The sequence below is a fragment of the Channa argus genome, chromosome 13 (assembly GCF_033026475.1).
Source record: "Channa argus isolate prfri chromosome 13, Channa argus male v1.0, whole genome shotgun sequence".
Classification (NCBI taxonomy): domain Eukaryota; kingdom Metazoa; phylum Chordata; class Actinopteri; order Anabantiformes; family Channidae; genus Channa; species Channa argus.
The window spans coordinates 26,081,015-26,103,844 of NC_090209.1; the positions used below are offsets into that span (position 1 = coordinate 26,081,015).

Below are 22,830 nucleotides of genomic sequence, written 5' to 3' on the forward strand. Positions count from 1 at the left end.
TGTACATTTTCTAATTTAGGCTCCAAAGGCTGTTTTCCTACATTTCTGGGGCCTTGGTCTTCAAACGTGATTGACAGTACATAACTCAGACTGACTTGCTGATATCAGGCTAAAATATTCCTGTTTGAGGACTTATTTTTATCTTAAGAGGATGGTTATTGTATGTAGCACATGTGATGTGTGGAGCCTGTCAAGGATTAATTTCTGTCACTGATTGGGACAGAAAATAAAGTTAATCTTAATCTTAATTTATTAAACCTGGATGACGCTGATCTTGAATCTTGCTTTGCATTTATTATATTGTTAGTTTGTTCCACACCGTGCTTCATCGTACTCCCACTGTTGCCCCGTTTATTGGAGTTAAATTAGACATTTTCTATTACATTAATGTGTTTCCGCTCGCTCACAATATCAGAATATCTGTTAGAAAACCAGGGACGTGAGCAGCGAGTCAGCTTCCTGCTACGCACTATATGCATATAAATATGACAATTTTTAGCTGAACCTTTCCTGATATGTAATCAAACAATTATCTTCTTGGTTTTACTGTGTAAACTTATTTTAGTTTATCATGTGTGACTTTAGGTGAATAAATTGAGATGATTAATAAACAGATCTAATAATTTTTTAATATATGTTCTCATCTAAACAACATGCTAATTATACCAACAATGTGTCTTTATATTTGTATGAATGTGAATCAATTCATGTGTGTGGTTTATTCTAACGTGTGTCGTCCATGATCCAGTAAACTCTACTTTGACAGGTTCAGCTTTAACCAAATTGAAACCAGCTTCAGACCAAAAACATTCCAACTCTGGGGCCTGGTCTGTAAATCTGGATTAGAACATAAAACCCCTTAATTTAAGGGTAAATAAAGTGACAATCCTGTAAAAATTGCTGACGATAAAGCTCCTCACACAGACTGAGAGATTTGTTTCTGCGCTTAAATGTTAAAACACTTAAACAGGACTTAAACAATTGTGGCCTTAGTACTTTAGTACTTCAACATGAGTAAAGAATATGAAGTCGTAGTTGTACTTGAGCTTTGTTTCCACAGCAGTGATTTTCCCTGCTGGTTTGTAGTTTAAAGTAGAACAGAGTCTCAGTGTGTTGTAGACACACACACAAACACACACACACACACACACACACAGGTCCAGATTTGTTTCATACACTCAGCGGAAGTTTTAAACCTCCTCCCCAGAAACAAATGCAGGGTTAGCCTGGTCTCTCTATCACCACAGAGACCGTGGTCGCCTTGGACACCACACACACACACACACACACACACACACACACACCTACACACACACACACACACACACACACACACACACACACACACACACACACACACACACACACACACACACACACAGTATTTGTGCGGACACTCCCTAACATGATACATCCAGTTCTAACTTTACAGAGGTGGAAGAAGTAAACCTCTCCAACGGTCTGGTAAAAGAGAAGTACTACCCTGACAAACTAATATACTACAACTACAACTTCAAATTGTTTACGAATGATAAAGTACTAAGACCATGATGTTTAAGTTTTGGAGCAGAAGGAAAAAGCTCTCACTCTGTGTGACCATCTTTATCTTCAGCCATTTTTGCAGAATAACCACTTAATTTCCCCTTAAATTAAGGGGTTTTATGTTTATCACCAGGTTTACAAACTGGGGCCCCAAACTGACTTCTCAAGATTTGATTGTTTATAATTTAACATGAGTTTGAATGGTTTTAGTTTTGTGAGGTTGGTTTAAAATGTATCTGCAGCCCCTGGTTATTTCCAAACCGGCCAAAGTAGAGTTTACTCACACTTAGCTGGATCATGTCTGACACATGTTAGAATAAACCACAGACCTGGACTCATTTCCAGACATACTTCAAAAATGGTAATTAAGTACATTTGAGTAAATGTACATAATTATTTTCCATTCATGCTTAAGTTTAAGCAGGGGGGGCAGTTAGAGAGAGACCACAACAGCAACAACAACACTGCAGGAGTTTCTGGAGCCCACTGCTCCGTACTGTGTAAACGAGGCTGCTGCTCTAAACGTTAAAACAGGAAGTCCAGTCAGCATGACTACGCACACACATACAGATTACACACCATAGTGTTGAATGGACAAAACTGATGAAATCTTTTACTTAAGTGAACACAGTAACAGTACAACGAGTCAAAGCACTTTACACTGCTTCTCATTCACCCATTCACACACACACACACACACACACACACACACACACACACACACACACACACACCGGTGGGGGAGCTGCTGAGCAGCTGACCAACACTCACCTGGTGCAACTAAGTTGGGGTTCAATGTCTTGCTCAAGGACACTTTGACATGTGTTACCGGAGGAGCCGGGGATCAAACCAACAACTGTGGGATTGGTGGACGACCGACCGCTCTACCTCCTGCACCACAGTTGCCTGTACAAAAAAAAAAGTACATTTGTTTAAGAACTTGAGCAAATGTACAGTATGTTACTTACTGCCACTGTACATCAGCGCCTGCTGGGTAAAACCGTGTCTTCGTGTACAACACGTTCTACAACCGAACTGTGGCTCACAATAAAAAACCACAACTTCCTCATCTTTTATCTTTGAATGCTGCCGCCTCTTATTTTGCAGATCTTACACTGAGCAGGACCAGCACATGCACCTCTGCCCCTCTGTGCCAGCAACAGCACAATAACGAGCCTAAAGTTCGACACAAACCCTCGTTCTAAATTCTCCTCACCGTGCAGTTGCTTTTCATCAGCAGCTTCACTGACCTAAACCAGATCCTAAAAAGTTCCTGAACTTTCCCCAGACAGCATTATCTGTAATAATACTAATAATAATCATTGTTTAAATTTGTTCAGATTCGAATTTCCCTCGAACTTTCTCCAATTTCCGAGGGTCCTCGGCATCAGCTCCCCCTCTAGGGCCTGGGCGCCTACTTTGAAAACAACGACTACAGAGGAGGAGAAATGCACCGAGTGGACGAGCGCAGACAAATTCAAACTTAGCCAAAAGCTCTTCCTACACAAATGAGCGTTTTGCCTCATCGTCAGCACTGCAAAGAGTTTGTGTTTGAGAGTCACAGCAGTGACATTGGTGCCACAGTTTTTGTCCAGTTCAGAAGGAAACATGAGAATTAAAAACAATCTCAATCTCCAATTTCCCCGGATAAGAAACAAACATAGAAAACCGATTCAAGTGTTTTCACTGTGCAGATGGTGTCATTCTTTGTAGTTCAGACAGTTAGAGGAGCTGAACTTTCTGATTCTGGACATTAAACCAGCATAAATGTTAAAACTGTCTGTTTTAACGAGACACAAATAAGACAAGACTCCTAATAAACCAACACTTCTCATCTCACAGCGTCAGATAACGACGCTTCCTAAAGAGTCAAATTCGGCAGCTTTTTACATTGTTTAGTGAGCTGTACTGATGCAGCAGGTCCCCTTTGGGTCTGTCGTACATTACATTCGATATCATCGCTTGAGGCATCAAAAGTGGTTTCCATCGTTCTACACATAAAGCTCCAAGCATGGATCACCGCCACTAACATGTCAGCGTGTCAAGCAGACGGACTGGACAAAGCTGTGCTCGTTGACCTCAGCAATGAGATTTGCAGCTGTGGCAGTGTTGATGGTCTGGCTTGGTGAGGTCCTTCCAACTTTAGGAGACGTTGCACATCTGCCGTCACTCTGAGTCACGAATAATTAAACATGATTTTATGTACAGTGGAGGTGTTAATGGGAACATTTGTGAGCTGAGGAATCAGTTTGCTCAACAATCGTTGGGAAGCTCAGAAGCACATGATGCTCTGGGGAAATCTAACATGTAACTTTTGCTGAATAAAATGTCTCAGGTACTGTGTGTTTAAAATAAACTCACAATGGCCAGTGTGTGTGTGTGTGTGTGTGTGTGTGTGTGTGTGAACATGCCTGATGGATTTACCCATGCACCCTCCCTCACTACATGTCACACCCAGTTGTAGCTTTTATTGCACGCCTGCATGTGTGTGTGTGAGTGTGTGCGTGTGCGTGACAGAGAAAAAGGGAGAGTGTGTGTGTGTTTCTTAGATTAATACCTTTTTTGTGAGGACATTCAAACAGGTCCTCATTATTGCTAAAGTTATAGGATTTTGCTGTTGGGGTAATAAGTAGCGGCTGTTTGCCTGAGTGGGGGGAGGGGGAGGGGGCGGGGGGGCATTTTACCCCTGAGTGTCCTCACAGGGGTAGAAATGCTCGAGTGCGTGTGTGTGTTTGGCCCCGCGGCAGTTTTTCTTTCAGCCTTATCAACACCGCGACTCACTTCCTGGTTTTTAATGCCGGAGTCTTGGGCGTGGGCGCGCACACGCACGCTCCCCGTACACACTGACGGAGGGAGGGGACAGAGCAGCGCGGTGTCTCTGCACCTCTCTGTACCGACTTGAAACTCCTGGCCAGCACACGCACACACACGCGCACGCACTCGGAGGATCAGAGGACTTCTCTCCTGCGTTAATGCGCCGCGGGGACGAATCACCGCCGTCTCCGACTTTTCACGCTCATGTTGTGAGTCGTCTCCGAACTTGTTCAAAGGTTTTTCCAAGTTGCTGTCATGCAAAACCCGGCAGTGACTGTGTGGAAACACAGCGAGTGAACCGCGGACTCTGCGGGCTGAGTGGAAACACGTCTCTCCTCCACTTTCTGCCGCAGGTGAGGGACAGTCTTTGTGCGTCTTTCCTGCCTGTGGACTCGCTGAGGGGCAGGAGGCGGCGGCCGCAGAACGTTTCTCTTCTTCTCTACCTGAGCTTTCCAGTCGCTGAGCTGCGGGCACCAGCTGCGGGATGTCGGACTCTGCCTCCAGTTTCCTGCATATCGGGGATATCGTGTCCCTGTATGCGGAGGGATCAGTCAACGGCTTCATCAGCACCCTGGGGTGAGTTTACCGTAGTACTACAGTACTGCGGACACGTGTTTACTGCGGAAACACACATGCACTGAACTGTACAACCTGCACACTTCCATTAACACAAAACTCGGTAGGTTCAAACTCAGCTTTCCAACAATCAGCTGTCACTCAGTAAAGGCACATGGACAGTGGTCGATCCTCTAAGAGTCCCTTAATATTCTCCTTACTTTTTAGTGGGAGCTCAGTTTCCCTTAAATAGTTTAAAGTTGCCTTTAGTGGCTTAAGGGCATTTTAAATCACTTAAATGAATAATGGAAACATCTTTTTCATTCATGTACAGCGAATTGAAGTAAGTTTTACTCTAAGAGCTGGTTATTCAATACACACTTCACCTTACTGTGAACCTTTATGTATATGTCCTATCAGGAGTAAATGCAGTAGGAAAAAGCCACTAAGGCTCGTTTGTTTCATGTGATTTTAGTAGGAATTAATATGAAATTGTAGTCAGTTGTTTTGCTCATTCACTCATCAGTAGCTCAGATGACTAAAACGCTCAGTTACATATATAGTCACACTTTTTTAACTTAATACATTTGTGTTGATGTCATTTCCGATTTGTCAAAATGCCTCTTTTAGATAAAACGTTTTTCCCACATTGTTTACTTGTACTCGTAAAACGTGTCAGATACTGCGCTCAGTACTACGTTAACCTCATAGGTGGAGGTGGAAAGAGCTGTTTTAAGATAACAGATGAGGACAAAAGTAAAGCTGAACAAGCCTTAAGATCTAGTTACTAACAGACTCATGTTTCTACGAATATTTTAAAAAATGATGGGTTATATACAGTAACTAACAATTACAACAATAAATGTCTTTATTGTTCTTGTGTTTGTTAAATGGCCGATTTTACAGCACTTTTATCCAAAGCTCTTTACAATGTTGATTCCCATTCACCCATTCACACACACACACTCACACAGCAATGGCAGTGGCTGCAATGCAAGGTGCTCACCTGACTCAGCGGGAGCATCTTGGGGTTCAGTGTCTTGCCCAAGGACACTTGGACATGTAGCCAGCACTCACCCTGTGGTCCGTGGACGACTGTCTTTACCAACTGAGCTACAGCCTGTTTGTTCCTATCCTGTGTGAATCTGGGCTTATATATGGTATTGTACCAATACCTGTGCAAGCTGTTGCAGTTCGGTATATGAACAGCTCATTTTTTGTGCAGTGTTGTTGAGGTGACTTCAGTGGAAATACGTCGATTGAGTGATACATGTATAGATAAATGCGATGCTTTACTTTTTGCCCCTATTTGCTCCCTATTGACATTCACGAATTTTCATAGCAGCATCAACAAAATCATTCTAAGCATCATAAACGTCAGCTTGAAGGTAGAGCGGGAGTTGTTCTGAATGAAAACTGTGAACATATTGTGTCAGATCTGTGAAATACACCCGTCATTGTGACTGTGATAAGATAAGGAGAGAGTGCAATGTCTTTATTTGCACTAATGCCCTGGGTATGATCAGTTCTTTGGAGTAGGGTTTCACAAAACCGTAAAAAGCCTCAAAAGGTTGGATGTGCAAGTAGGAGTACGCTGGTAGAAACCAGGATGTGGCGTGATTGCAGGTGCTTCCTGGACTCAAGTCATAGTTAATCAGTAAAGCAAAAAATATGATGAGTAACAATTTAATGATGGTAAGAAGATTAATAAAGCGAAGACTGGTGAAACTGCACACATGCTAAAAATAACACTCAGTGAACAATGCAGATTCATTAGAAGACTGAAATATAACTTCAAGCTGTGTTGAGACACTTTGAAGTGCTGATCTAAAGTGTTTCGGTGTAAAACACATTACGAGTCAAGGAGAAGCAGGCAGCGACTGCTCTTCACTAACCAGCTTAGAGATGCCTTTAAAGAGCAGCTGTTTCCATAACTATTGTCATATAAATAATTAGAGAAGGTAACTAGGGAGAAGTAACTAGTTTCTTATTAAGTTTTTAATCAGCATGTGCTCATGTGGATAAAAGTCTGCAGACAGTCAAAGAGTGGAGCAGTTTCATGGAGTGATGCCTCGTTATATTTAAAATAAGTCAGGAACTAATGCAGAGGGGCCACAGCAGCCTAAAAAAGTCAGGTTCCATTGCACATTTGTTAAATTCCAACAGTTTGTGCAGATCCAAGACTGCATTGAGAAGACAGGTCCTGAAAGGGGCTAGGAGACTGTAGGACGGTAAACACGGTCCTGTCTTTTAGTTTGCTTTATACGATTGGTCAGATTTGATGTGCAACCAGACTTTGCAGCTAGTTAGCTTTTGACATGCAATGTCCCGTTGTTTTCCACAGTGACGGAGATCCATCTTTCTGGCTCTGTTGTAGGTTGTTCTATTATCTCTGCATGCTCCTGATGCTCGTATCCAAACAAATCGTGTTGAGGTCATGTGGACAAGTCCTTCCTGACAGACAGCTATGTACGTCCTTGCAGATTTGTACCTTCGGTTGAAACCAACGCGCAGAACTGAAGTTCAGTATGCTGTATTTTTGATTAGGCTCCAGTTTGGAACGTGGTTTTGGTTCCAAGTCCTCTTGCCAACTGCTTTGGACATTTGCATTGTTTCCTACAGCTCCTCTGGGTCATGTCTAGATAAGTTCAGGGTTGCAGTGCATGTTGATATCCTGTGTACACCTGGACCCAAAAAGCTTGTTTGTGGAGGTGGACACACAGTGTACATGCTGCTTTTGCTTTTACATTTTGTTATTTCCTGTTCTGTTTGTTCAGCTGTGGTGTCTAATGTCTCTATGGTGTCCATTAGTTCCGACTTAAGTCCCTTTGTTTTGAGCCGATCGCGGCTTTTGTTCTGATAGTGAATCACATTGGTTTTAATGTTTGATTGCTTTGCCAGGTGCAGGTCTAATTACCTCGCAGGAAAAGGCCGCTTTGTTGTGTGGTTTGTGTGAGTAAGTGATCGAGTCTTTGAGTGCGATTCCTCATCTGGTATTGGAACAAATAATAGTGCGACTTCGGTAAAGCAGAGGATAAGTGAGATTCCACACGTCGTTAAACTAGCTGGAGAAGCTAAATCCATCACAGCTACTCATTCAGCACCGTCAGGAGGAGCCATGGTCCTCGAGGCCTCCTGCCCTGCTTGTTTTTAAGTTACCTGGATCAGGTGCGCTCACTCAGTCAGAAGCTGGTGAAGTAGGGAAAAACAAATTGGTGTCTTCCTTCAACGAACACACCTGATTCAGACAATCAGCAGTGGGTAGTTGGAAAACATGCCGGGCAGGTGCAGGTGTCTGTGAGGAGCAGGGCTGCGACTTTTTGATTGAACTTCAAACATTCTTTTGCACATGATAAAACGATGTTCAAACTTAATCCTCTGTTGAAATGCAAAAATGTACTGTATGTTTAAGCACAAGGCTGTTTGACGTCATTTGCTACGTCTCCAGCAGATGAGCTTGATGAGCCACGAGCCTCGATTGACCTCTCAGTAAACTTATGTACTAACATTTTATTTGATACGACAAAATAGGCGAGCAAAGCTGTGCTGGTCGGACAATAACACTACGGAACCATCTCAGAAGCATGATGTGGCAATATTTCGGGTTCTACACCGTAGATGGCAAAATAATCAATAAAGAGAAAGCTGTTTGCTGAAAGTTCATGTCTTACTCGACTATGACAACAAACCTGAGGACTCACATGCAGCCTTGCCACCCGTATGTGGCAGAGGAGTTAACGTTACCAAAGATGAGTGGAGCAGCATCAGATCTACAGCCTCGCTCACTGCGTATTTCCCTCCATGTTTAACCTCAAGAGTCGACCTTGGTGGATGAGGATTTGTAAAATGTTACAGCCCTAGTAAGGAGCCGGGTTCAAGCTGTGCTAACATGATGCAACGACCTGCTGGAAACCAACCGAGCTTTCAGTAATCTGACATGGATTTTTACAAAGCTGACCAACACAGAGAGACACACACAGACACACACCACATTCACTCCTATGGGCAATTCAGAGTCACCAGTGAACCTAATTAGCATCAGCAGCACAGTGACGTGTTAATAAGCCTGCAGCTTTCAATGACTCTCTAACTCTGACCTCACTTCTAGCACCATCCAAACTTTCCCACATTCGATTCACCGCTGGTACTAGTGTGACCACATTATCACGGTAAAACAGCTTCTTGCACACACTTCCAAGTTATTGTTCATACGATGCACTGTTCCCCGTGTGAACAGATGAAAAGCTGATCCAACTTTAGCTTCTTAATTTTCCAAACGGAGAGCGGATAAAGACAGGAAGACAGTTATTTTGGTGAATGTGAGCATGCACATACCCACTGCCTGTGTTTTTGGTGAAGCCAAACAGTGACTTTGAGAGAGCAGATGATGGAACACAAGTCAAACTATTTATAAAAAGTCAGGAAAGGTTGAGGCTTTTTTTTCTTCCTCATCCCTGTAATTTACTGATGACCTTTCAGATTTTTCTCAGGCACCTTTGGCTTAAAGAGCAGCAGACTGTTCATTTCTAAAAAGGGCTGAATGTAAGAAAATGTTTTTAAGAGTTTTAACTGGGGCTTTACAAGCATCAACCTGCTTGTTGAAGAGAAACAAAAAGAGAGAGACAGACTTGTCAGGTCAGGTAGAGAACTCCACTGCTTCGACCCCCAGGACTGGATTTTCTGTAATATGTCAAAGACTGAGTTTCCCTAACGTGTAACTCTCACGTGTAACGTCACAATCTGATCTGCAACATCTGCACTAATGTGGAATAGAAAGTCCAGCGGAGCTCGTTGTAGACGCAGCGTTTGTCTCCTTTCTGCTGTAACAGTCACCAACGTTCAGGTGGACGTTACACTTTCACTCGGCTCTTTACTGTGTGTTAAACAGCTGACGAACACATGTTCTTGGTTGTATATTGATTATTCATATTTTTACCTCAGTGTAAATATGTTTGGGACACATTCCATCATGAGCAAGTCGACTTCTCCGGGGGGCAAAGCACAGTGGTGGAGTGGTTAGCCACACCTAGGAGGTCCCTGGTTTGAATCCACCTGCCGGCTCCAGCCTTTCACGCCCTGACCTGCCTTTCTCTCAGAAAGCAGCATCTTCTCTCACTGTACAGTTAAAACCCGTGAGCAGAGGAGAAACCTGATTGCTGATCTGCTGCGTCTATACAGGGATGTACAGGAACCAGGTTACGACAGTAGCAGAGGAACCAGGTCGCTGATGTGCTTGTAAACGCTCTTGTCTGTGCAGGAGATGTAGTGTAGGCTGTTAAGATGAGCCTGCTCGAAGGAGAAGGTGAGACGAGCTGAATTTTGTCCTCGTACATCACGTGTCACTATGTGGTTGCCGTCCCACAGACCGGCGTGGGCCGTTTCCTGTGCTGTGGTCTCAACACACATCCTTGTGTATGTGGTGCAACTTATAAAAAGCCTCAGACAGTCGATTAAGATGCACAGCGAGGAGACAGTTACAGCTTCATACGTGATTTCTAATGATCAGGCTGCACAGGGTGACTTTATTTTTAAAAATGTGGATAGTAATATGCAAATTAGTGTGTGACCTGAAATGATGAATCAATTATGAAAAATATTTAGTTTTTTAGCAACTTAACCATCAAATTGACTAATAATTCCTGATAGAACATGAACACAGACAGATTGGCTTTGCAAAAGAGGAGACTGTAGCTGTGTCTGATGGTCCCGTGAGTGATCGTGAGACTTCATGAATGTCTGATATTGTGACCTTTAAGACCCTCACACACGCTCACGGCAGCAGCTGATTGCATGGCAGGAAAAGGAAGTGGTACAGAGTATGTCCAAGAGAGATTTCCACCAGGCCTGAGTGTGTGTGTGTGTGTGTGTGTGTGTGTGTGTTTCCTGTGCTCCAGTCTTACACCCACTCTTGTGAGTGTGACTTGATCCTGACCTTTATAACTTCACCCGTCTTTCATTGGCCCCCGTGGACCTAAAAAGTAACAATAAAAAAAAAAATCACCAGTTTTAGTCGAACTAGTGTCTCTGACTGACTGTTTCCTTCACCTCCTACTTAACATGTGGAATTTGCTCACAGCTTATTTGGAGTAAACTGCTGATGACAGACACACAGAGACTTTAAAGAGGGAGTAGCCCACTATACCTGTTAGGTGAGACAGTCTGAGCCGGGGAGACACCTGACGAATGCCACAGAGAGAGAAATGTGAGCTGATTAACCTGCTGGTTTACCTACAGTCAAATTGTGCATCAAACAAGATTCCTGGATGTTAATCACTCCTCACCTGTACTGCAGCAGCATGTTGAAGCTGTGGCTCCAAACTGAGCACAGTCATTAAATGGTTTCACTTGTTCCTCTTTAACTTCATCCCCTTTTTTCCATGTTCACTTACATGAAGATTCATGCTCTCACCAGTCTTAGTCTCTTCATGAATACATAGTAGGATTGAAAGAGCATGAGGTCAGTGAGAGATTCAATAACATCATGTTTTCTTTTTGCATTTCTTCAACCTTTTTTTAGCACTAAATTGCAGAGATGCAGACAGGAAACTGATCAGTGAAGATTGGTTTGAAGATTGGTGCAAAAGGTGGTGCAACTTTTTGCACCTTTAGGGATGTTGTACCTCACGAAGACTGATAATCCTGAGGTTTCCACTCTGCAAAGGATGTGGTGTAAAGATGTTGTGAGTTGAAGAGTAACAGCTACAGTTAAGTTGGGCACCTTTAAAACATGTCAGATTTCCACTTTCTGGGTAAATATCTGAACACACTCATGCACTGAACAGTACACAGCAAACAGATGCTGATATAATAAATTCAGCATATTTCATTTTTCCAAAAACAAGCATAAGCTAGAAAATGAGGACGGATGTTGTAGAACACATCATACCATGTTTAAATTATGGCAAAGTACAGTGGTTAGTCACAGCTAGAAGGTCCCTGGTTCTAATTCTCTACTTCTAATCCTCCGGTTTCCTCCCACAGTCCATAGACATGAATGTTAGGTCCATTGGTGACTCTAAATTGCCCGTAGGTGTTAATGGTTGTCTGTCTGTGTATGTCTCTCAGTGTTGGCCCTGACACAGACTGGAGACCTGTCCAAGTCATACCCTGCTTTTAAACCTGTACCTCTGGTTATATTACACCATTATAAGCTGTGTTATGACAGTGTAACAGCTGATTTGCATGAATTTGCATCACTGTGACGAACTGCTCTGACTTGACATGAACTTATTTCACACTAGATTAACCAGGAAAAGGCCTTTTGTGTGTGTTTTATTTTCAGTTTCACCTTTGAGCTGCAGGTTCAGATGGAGTGCAGATGGAAACCACTTGCTCGCAGTCAAATAGCCAAATCCATATTCAAATGTGTCTTCCTGCATGAGGGAGGAGGATGGAGGGACAGGCCAGGATGAATTTAAAAATCAATCAGTGCTTTACATTTTATCCTCCTCACGTTAAGTAACACACCTGTTAATCACAACAGCATGCAGACAATATATAATATGGTCAACTTTAGTGTAAAAATAAAATAGCATCCAAAGTATTTTAATGATTTGTTTAGTTTTCTTTGTCTTGATCCACAATTAATATCTTTGCTTGTCTGGTCATAAGAACTGGATCATCTGAGGCAAATTCAGGATGTTCCACTGAAGGAGGGGTAATATTTAAAAGACTTCAGTGTTCACTGCTCTGGACTCAACAACAGATTATTCTTAGCAAAGTACTTAAGATATGGTTTCACTGCTGGACATTGGGCCTCATATACTTTTTTGTAAATTCTTTTACTTTTCACTGTGAGACTCATTCGTACAAGTTTTTTAAGCCAGTGTTTGCAAGATTTAATCTTTAGCATAATCAGTGTCCCTAAATCTCCACACAAGGTGGATGTTTCTTTATTTCGTGGAAGAGCATATAATAATTTGACAGTGCTAAGTTTCATGTTGTTTGGTTCAGATAGGTGCAATGAAATACACGGAATAAAAACTGATAATAGCAGCTACATCTGCTCTCAGTGATGTGTGATCAGAGCGAGACAGGGGTCTCTGTTCCACACGGCTCAGACTGGGGGATTTTTAAAGCACTTTTAAAGGACTCTGAATACATTCTCTGAAACAGATGCTGATTAAACACAGCTGAGAACGGAGCAGTGAGCACAAGCGGGTGTTTAGAAAGGCATGCACACACCTGGACACACCTGGCAGTCAGATAAAAAGCACTGATAGGCTGCTGTTATTTGTTGTAAGGAATAAAGGAAAATGAGAAGAGAGGTGGTTAAGAAATGAAAGCAGAAGGATTTTTATAGAGGTTTAGTAGAAACGTAAAGAAAGGAGACCGGAAGAGACAAGTGTGGATTTTAATAGAAAACCAGCAGCAAACACTGAGGTTTAACGACGGCTCAGGTGAAAACTTCACATTTGCATGAAGCAATTTTCCAGAAGTCTCATTGTGTAGACAAGCTTGTCACGTGTGAAAAGCCTTGGTCTTTGTCTCTTCGTCCTGACGATAGAACCACGCTCTTCATTTCCATATGTGTTTGTTTACCGAGGCTCAGTGGGTCACATGGTCAGTGACCCTCAGTCACAGCAGAGTCTGTCCTCTGTTCTGAGCCTTCACTGAATATTTTAATCATGAAGGAAGTTTAAATGATTTGTACCCCATCAATTAGCTTCATATACTTCTATCACTGTTTCTCTTCTTGTTCAGTTGTGGCAGGTTTGCCAAATAAAACGATGTTGGAGCTTCACTTGCAGACACCTGATTTGTTTACAGGCTGGGTTTGATTTATTTTTTAATTGGCCTGTGCTGCCCTGACTGAACCACAATGCAAATATACAACATTGCCAAGTAAAGTCATCGCAGTCATTCGTGTGGTGTGATAGCAGCTCAAAAGCAACTGTGTGAGAACAGTATGAGGTTAGTGAAAAGTGATCTGATCGGTGGGTAAAAATTTTTATGTGGAACTTAATGACAAAGCTTTTTCTTGTCTGGTCTTGTTCTCGAGCTCATCAGAGTCAGAGAAAGTCATAGTGTTCAAGCTGCTTGTTATGGCCTCCTGGTGAATGGAGTGTGTGTGTGTGTGTGTGTGTGAATGGACAGGTAATCCAGGCTGTGTGATGGCTGCATGAAAGCACAGAGAAATGTGTGTCTCTGCTGAGCCTCCCTCTGTTTCCTAAACACTGAATGTAATGAGCACACACACTGAGTCGAGCCCCGACTGGTCACCGCTGAAGCCTTAAATAGTCACATTTACTAAAAGAAAAAACACCACAAGGAAAGACTGCAAGTTTGACCTTTTTATGAAAAGGTCATTTATGTGTAAGAAATAAGTTTGTGTGATGAATTTACTTGTGCTGGAGAATTAGGAAATATGCATTAATCCTGAACTTATCAGTACGTTTCATGACACGTGTCTGTCAAGTTCACAAAGAGCTAATTTCCTAAACAAGAGCCTGGGAAGTTTGTGTAGTAAAGTCTTGTACTGACCCAGTAGAAAATGTTCAATGACTCATTTGGCCCATGTGTGGGAGCCACTGACACCAGAAGACTGAAGTCCAGCAGATCAAACTGGTGAAAATAAAGTTGATGAATTAGCTTCGTGTATCTCAGTGTTGTTACTATTCAATCTCGGACTAGTTTGATATTAAACTGATTTGTTTAGACAAAAATCGACTGCTCTAATTGGCAGTTCACAATCCGTCTCAGCAGCTTCGGTCTGAACTTAAGAGGAGTTACGACAAACGGCAGCAGGGCTTTATTGTAGTTGAACGTGTTTGACTTTTGTTGCAAAGATCCAGGTTTGCACATTCTGCAGATCAATACAATAGAATCAGTCAAGTTTTTTTTTATTTTTCAGAAGCAGGGGCCTGTTCTTTACTAAAGTTGATTCAGTTATGGCTACTCTGATTTTTACTGCACTATATCTCAGACCAATTATCTCTAGTTTTTATTTCACCACATTTCTAATCAAAGTTGTGTTACATGTTACAATCACGTCACTTTATACATTTCATCATTTACCATTTTCTCCATTTAAAAAAAAATCTTTCATTGATTCACTAAACCAGGATCAAACATAGCAACATGATTCATATGATTGATGGACAGAGGACATATTTTGTCCTCCTGTCCTTCTGAAGGAAGCAGCTACATGCACTAGTGAGCATCCACTGTGTAAATCAGGTGCGAGGAACAAAGTAAAGCTCCAAGAGAAGCAGAGAGCTTCACACTCATGTTTCCTCCTTGTTAAGGGATTTATTTCTGTAGCTCTTGAATTCTGTGTGTCTTCACCTTATGTCCAGCTCTCTGGACATTTTCTTAGTGTTTTATTCTTGAAGTGACAGAACTGTTAGTGAGGTTGTTACTGTCACTGTGTGATAGTCCAACATCAGGAGGTTAGAAAGAAAAACTGCTTCAACCATCATTATGTCTGTTACAATTCATTAGCAACATAAAGCAGCACTGGTCCACAGAAAGGGGCACAGAGACAAAACTAGTCAAGTACATTAAGTCAAATATAAACAATGCAGTTACTTACTTTTCCTAAGTAGAAATGTCAGTGGATCCTGTCAGTGGTATTGTTTGTGTATTTGTACTTTTACTGAAGTACATTTTCTGTGTGCTTCATCCACCACTGCCTCATGGTCAGATCAGATCAGAGACGATGTCTCACACACAGGAGTAAGTAACAAGAAACTCGCACATGTGACATTGATTTTATAACCGAATCTGTGCAACAAATCTCCCTCTTGTATTGATTCTCAGATACATTACTGCTGTGTGCTTCTCTTTCATTGCTGTCCACTGTGTGTGCTCCCGTTTAGATGCTCACTAAATGAACTGCAGATAGGGAAGTTTGTTAGAGTTTTGTTCTCTCATCATCCAGCCACCAGAGTCCAGACAAGGGCTGTGAGACAGAGAGGCAGCATTAAAGAACTACAGCTGAATGACACTGAAAGTCTGTGACAGTGAAGGGGAAACAAAGCAGCGTTAGCTAGTTTCTCCACTGCTAATTGACAATAAGTCTGTTTTCATGTAATGGACAGAAGGACGCTCAGTGACCGTCGGCTCACATAGAGAAGAAAGAAGTAAATAAAGTTGTCTGAATCATCTTCAGCTAATAATTTGCCCTCACAGCAGTAATTATCAGCTGCCTCTCTTGGGCTTCACCCCACAGGGGATGTGCAGCCTGACCTGCCTTGTTGCTGATGGCTGCTTCTGGGGAGTGTTTCGTTATCTGGTTTGAGAGTGAGAACAGAAGGTGTGCTGCTGTACATATATGTAAGGTTTGTAAGCACCTCAGCATGTTTCTACATCAAACATAATGCACCATGGTATTTGGAGCAAAGATGAACACAGGGATGAACTGCACTACCTGACAAGGTGCAAAATCATGAGGGAAAAACTAACGGCCACAGCGTTTGAATAACTGCGTACTCTGAAACACCTTAGGCAGCAGTAAGATGAAGCAAGCACTTCCTTACATTAGACCTGAACAATGTTCAGGTGGAATGTTGGACCGTTCTTCTCCACAGAACTGCTTCTCCTCGGCCGTATTCTTAGGACGTCTGATGTGAATGGCTCTTGAGGTCTGGACTCTGACTGGGCCACTTCGGAAGGTGGATTTTGTGCGTCTGAATCCACTCTGCAGTAGAGCTTGAATGTAGAAATTGACCGTAGGTGTGAATGTTTGTGAATAGTTGTTAGCCTGGGTTTGTCTCTCTGTGTCGACCCTGAAACAGACCGCAGACCTGTCCAGGATGGACCCCACCTCTTACCTAATGACAGCTGTGATAGGCTCCAGCACCATGTGACCCTGAACAAGATAAGAGATCACAGATAATGGATGAATGGATGTCCAACTGTGGACTGATGAATCCCTAAAATATTTAATCCTAGTTGCTCTGATATATTGACCTACACAGTTTGTTATTGAGTTTTGATTGGTGTTGAGAAATTCAATTTAGTTCAACTTTATTTATATAGTGCCAATTCACAACAAAGTAATCTCAGGGCACTTTACACAATAAAGTCAAGACTATAAAGATGTAGAGAGAGAACCCAACAATTCCCCCTTGAACAAGCTTTAGGCCACAGTGGAGAGGAAAAACTCCCTTTAACGGAAGAAACCTCCAGCAGAACCAGGCTCAGGGTGGACGACCATCTGCCTTTGCTGGTTGGGGTCAGCGTTCAGGTTTTTTTTAATAGGTTCTTGCTAAATGTGGAAAACTCTGTTATTGTTTTCAAAATATCTGAATTCCATCATTAATGACATTGTCCCCGGTTTCTCTCTGCAGGTTGGTAGATGACCGATGTGTGGTCGAACCAGCTGCTGGGGATTTGGAGAATCCTCCAAAGAAGTTTCGAGGTAGGACTGACTATGTGTTATTTACTGTTTGAGCTTCCGCTGATGATCTTTTTATTAGCACCACTAAAATTCAAAGTTTGTGATGGGAAACATGCATTAATTCACATTTTATTTGCAGATTTTCTTAATGAAAAAAAAGTGCTTAGTTTGCTTGTGTTAACTCTTAAGCCTCTAACTATGGCCACCCCCCAATTTTTGTCCTGGGTCAGGTCTCTGATATTCAGCACAAACCAAAATACCCACAAAAACCTCCAGAGTACTGTATAAAATATGAATAATGTTCTGGTGTGATGTGAGTCCAACTCCAATCATCAGAAACTGCTGCTCTCAGATGAAATAAAACAGCATCTGCTCTGGGTTGTATGTGAGGGACAGTTGATCTAGTTTGAAAGTAGATCGAAGTGAGTGACTGAAGCTCAGACTTTAAATCCAGAGCACACAGGAGGCTGCACCTCCTCCCGTGTTGATTTGATTTCACTATTACATCAATTTAACCTGCTGCAAACACCTCATTCACACGTGGAGACGACCATTTGTGCGTCTCTGTGGCACAAAGAAATTGTCCACATTCCCAACCCCACGGCTCTGATTGGTCAGTGAGTAACACACCTGTTTGCATCTCGACAACTAGTCACGAATAAAGGAGGTGGTTCTAGGCTGTGGAACCCGGATTTTAGCCTGGTGGTCTGATTTATATCTGTGTGGAATTTACTTTTATGATTATCATTCAAATATAAATGTCTTAATGCCAGTATCTCATGTTGTTTGCAGTAGTTTTACTCCTGGTGTATTGTCCAAAAATAGGATCATGTGTAAAAAGTCTGGATTCAGAGATTGTGCACTAACTGAGACTTTATCAGGTCGAATCTTGTTGGTGTTTTAACTTATGTTCCTGACTAAATAAAGGCTTTTAAACTTTACCCTTCGCTCTGCAAAAGACGGCATGAAGAAAATCCACAGTCGATTCCTGCCAAAGCAATCACATACATCTCTTTCCCACAAAAGTGAAAGTTCTAGTCTGACATGCCGAGAAGATAAAGATGTCAGAGGGTTCTGCTGCAGAAATGGAAATAAATGCAGTTTGTTACACATTATTTTTAATGCAGTTCGATTACAGTGTTTCTGTACTTTCCTTAACAATCTTAAGTCTGAATTAAATCCAGATCCAGTGATGAATCTGTTTATTAAATAAACACTCCTTTGAATCTAATATTGACTATAATTAGGTTCAGTTTTTTACATTTAAAACTATCTAAAGTCAAATAAACAAAGATCAGCAGACTCAGTTCTGATCTGAAGAAGCCAAAAATCTGTTTTGGCTTCTTCAGTCCCATCCAGAAGCTGCTGTACAGAGAAGGGTGTTGTGGGTAACTGTAGGTCACAGATGCACCACTGTTCACACTTTCCAACAACATGTTTCAGAAAATTTCAGAACTTAACATTCATAGCTCGACAGTTGGACACAGATTTCATCAGTTTACGACAGAAAAAGTATTGTCTGAGTCAGCTGATTATTTATTTAACTATATATATATATATATATATGTATATATTTTTTTATTATTATAATTATAATTATTTATTTTTAGTTGACTTCTGGTGACTCCAGCCAAGCTGGACACATCAGGCTGCTCTGCTAACTTCGTTAGCTCAGTTAGCTCATGTTAAATGTCCAGGGGAACAAAAGAAACAATGTGACACCAGCGGAAGTTCTGTTATTCTACTGTCTCTTCGCCACAGTTACAGCAGCACTAGCAGCTTTTAACATTTAGTTTATTAGATTTAATTGTTATTATCTCCACTGATCCACTTACCACTATCTTGCTTCTTCTCCTGTTTTTGCTCCCAGAATAATAATAACTCCTCTTCATTTTCATAAGCTGGTTTTTATTGTTTCATTAAACCTGTTTGTTTACACTGAATCATTTAAGATTTAATTCAAGATTCAAACAATTTATTTGGTCTCATAAGGAAATTGTGTGGCCTTGTTACAGCTGCTCTCCACGTAAAAAGTAGAAATGTATGGAAACAACTCCCCCCCTGCCTGATGGCACGGAGTGTGTGTTTCTGCTCGCACAACAGAAACACACACTTTTCTCTAATCTTAACTATTGTAACAAACACGGGGATAACATGCAAAGCCTCCTAGCTGTGAGGCAGCACTGCTAACCTCTCCACCATCGTGCTGACCCTGAAACACGACTGAATCCTGCTTAATTATGGCTATTAGTACCTAAACAATGTGTGAGTGAGTGCAGACAGCAGTTTGCAGAGAGGAATCAAAGGTAATTATCTTATTAGACAGATGATGGTATAGATCCAGATTATAAACAATGTGATTCTACTAAAATAAATGAGCATTGTCTTGTTGGGATAAACATAAACCACAGAGGGAAATAAAGTTTGTTTGCACATGTGGACATCATCCTTGAAAAAAATGCTTGTACTTGGTTGCGTGACCACAAAAGCTGAGCCTGTGTGTGTGTGAGTGAGTGTGTTTGCATATGTTATACATGTTGAAAGCTAATTTCCCTGTGTCAAGATAACTTTAAACCTGAATGTCCATTTTGGCCTTTACACTACAATACAGAGTGATAACACTCTCACAAGTTGTGTTTGTTTTACACACACACACACACACACACACGGAGTGTATGTTTTTAACATACAGGATCTGCTGGAGAGTCAATATTTGCCTGCCCCGATTACTCCTAGTGTTTTGTCTTAGATCCTTTCACTCTTCTTCTCCCCTCAATCGTCTGCACGGTGGCAGGATGTGCATGTTGCACAGCACATCCATCCAAGTCTGTCTGAATAAACTGATGACTGACCTTAGAGGAGAATTGTTACTACTCACAGGGACTCTATTAGTCTACAGCCTGAATTAGATAATAATCTGGGCTTTAGACCTTCATTGTTTGATGTTAACAAGAGTCAACTGCATGTGTGAATCCTCATGCAGTTCAGAGCAATTGAATGTAGACAATGGCTGAAATGATCCTTTACTATCTTACAACTGTTGAACTTTGCAGTTTTCCAATAAGTTTCCATTTCATTGTGCTTTTATTAATACCTAGTCGCCTGTAGACAGAAGAGATTCAAACACAGGATTAAAGACACACACATTCAGATTTAGGCTTAATGTCAGATGCTTCACCAGTTTGATGTTCTGAAACCAAAATAGCCAATTAGCTTCAGCTGTTGCTCAGGCAGAAAATTACCTCACACGAATGTGAAATCTTCACCGTGTTGTGTATTTTGCCCCTAAAGTAGCATAAGTTGTTTCAGAAAGAGTCAGACCTTCACTTTTTGCATATTTTACTGCAAAACAGACACATAAAAGCAGATAAAAAGTGGAAACCTGTCTGTCATTTCTAAAATTAATGGTGCATCCTTTAACGTAGCACCAGATTGTGGTCAGGTGCATCCAAACCATTTTTAAAGCTCTGAGGAGACCACAGCACTGAACCACCAAGAATGTTCCTAGGCCAACAGTTGTCTGCGGAGCTGGGAGAAGCTGCTGGAAGGACACATGTCTCAGTAACACTTCATCAATCAGGGGGGCTGTGATCAGAACCTTGGACCTAACAAAGTTTATGGGGACCTTTTTAAATAAAATACAATTTCACAATAGATTTCAAGAAAATGTAAACAAGATTTTTTTATTTAAACTGGGACCAAATAATCTGGTTGATTTGAGCTGTTTTTTAACATGTGTTGCGTTCTGTCTTCACTCAGACTGCCTGTTTAAGGTGTGTCCAATGAGCCGGTACTCGGCTCAGAAGCAGTTCTGGAAAGCGAAACAAGCCAAACATGAGAAGGACAAGATCGCTGACGTGGTTCTGCTGCAGAAACTACAGGTACCAAACACACACAGGCTTTAAAGAACAAAGTGTCTGATCCTGAAAATCTACTGGTGATGTTCAGCTTTGTTCGTCCGGTGTGAAGACACAATTTTGTCCTTTGACACTTCCACCTGCTTCCAGTCTTTCTGCTAAGCTAAGCTAAACGTGTCCTGTCACAAACTGTGTCCTGCAGCATGCGTCCAACCTGGAGCAGAAACAGAACGAGACCGAAAACAAGAAAGTGCATGGAGATGTTGTGAAGTACGGAACTGTCATACAGGTAAAAAACATCTTTATATAAAAGTACAAAGATATGTCAATGACCTAAAGATACTGAAGAAAATGAGATTATTCTTTAACAAGGTTCTGTTTTTTAGTTATTATTTTTTTTGTCAGATTCATTGAAGCTTAATTTGCATGTCGTGTCCTTTACTAAATGTCTAAAGACCTTTGCACAGATGACACAACAACATAAACGAATCATGTTGAGAAATGTTTAGTCTTAAATAAAATTGATAGACACATTGTCAACGTCCACTCACATTACACTGACTTTGCATGAGGGGGTTCGCAGGATAAAGTCTCAACCCGTGTCGTGTAATTTCATAAGGTTTTGAGAATATTTCACCGCCCACCTCCCTCTGGGATCCTGTTTGAATGGGGTCAAAGGTTAAATGTGACACTGGGTTCTCTGTGTGCTGATATGCTGCTATCTGTCAGTGTCAATATTGACCTCGCTTCAGGCCTGTCATCGCACACACACACACACACACACACACACGCACGCTAACAGTCGGGGTGTGGTTCCTGCTGAGCGACACTGAGAGGACATATTGGCAGGTTTAGGTTGGAATTAGATGGACTTGGTATTTAATTAAAATAGTAACGTAGGGGTTTCGTGGAATACACCTCGTTATTGTGTAGTAAGAGCAGCATGTGGGTGTGTTAAAGGTGACGTTACTGTACTGCGGTGTGGTTTTATCACATATGTTTAATATTGTCTATGTGTTTCACATTTGGACACAGCATTTTTGTGGCCCCCAGCTCCAAGTCCACAAACAAAAGCCACAAATACAGTATATAACATAGTTTCATTTTAAAATGTACCAAAGTACAAATTAGAGGTATTTTTGCTGCTTTATGCGTCATTTCAGATGTAAATATCTCACTATTACTCTACTAGAGTTGTTGTCAGGTACTTTTTGGAATCCATCCATCCATCCATCCATCAATTATCTGTCACTGCTTATCCTATTTGGTGTCACGGGTGGCTGGAGCCCATCACAGCTGTCACCGTGCGAGAGCTGGCATCCACCCTGGACAGGCCTCCAGTCTGTCTCAGCAGCACAGAGAGACATACAACCAGACAGACAACTATTCACACTCACATTCACACCTACAGCCAATTTTAGATTCACCAATTAACTTAACTACTACTACTTTATTGTACTACCTAAATTATGAGTATTTCTTCCACTACTGACATTGGAGTGGGATCTAACAAAAAGGATGAAGAGTCCATTTATTGGGACTTTTCAGCAGCTTTACAGTGTGTGTGTGTGTGTGTGTATGTTCATGGTAATAAAGGAACATGCTACTCGTTCAACATTGTGATTCTGAGGTGTTTTTAGACAAGAACAGAGGAATAAGACGTGTCTGGCTTTGATACTTGTCAGTGGAAGATATTCAGAGTTTGGTTTTTGTGGATGG

At 41.6% G+C, this 22,830-nt stretch overlaps 1 protein-coding gene across 2 annotated transcripts in view; it reads left to right on the forward strand.

Annotated features, from left to right (window-relative positions):
* Positions 1 to 4,389: 4,389 nt before the first annotated feature.
* Positions 4,390 to 22,830, forward strand: part of itpr3 (inositol 1,4,5-trisphosphate receptor, type 3) — a 135,211-nt gene continuing 116,770 nt past the window's right edge. Inside the window, exons 1-4 of one of the 2 annotated variants that reach the window (XM_067527445.1) lie at positions 4,390 to 4,932; positions 17,205 to 17,275; positions 21,014 to 21,135; positions 21,314 to 21,400. In XM_067527445.1, coding sequence (XP_067383546.1) covers positions 4,841 to 4,932; positions 17,205 to 17,275; positions 21,014 to 21,135; positions 21,314 to 21,400 — 372 coding nt within the window. In that variant the 5' untranslated portion in view covers positions 4,390 to 4,840. The remainder of the gene's footprint in view (positions 4,933 to 17,204; positions 17,276 to 21,013; positions 21,136 to 21,313; positions 21,401 to 22,830) is intronic. The other variant, XM_067527446.1, reaches the window with a different exon arrangement.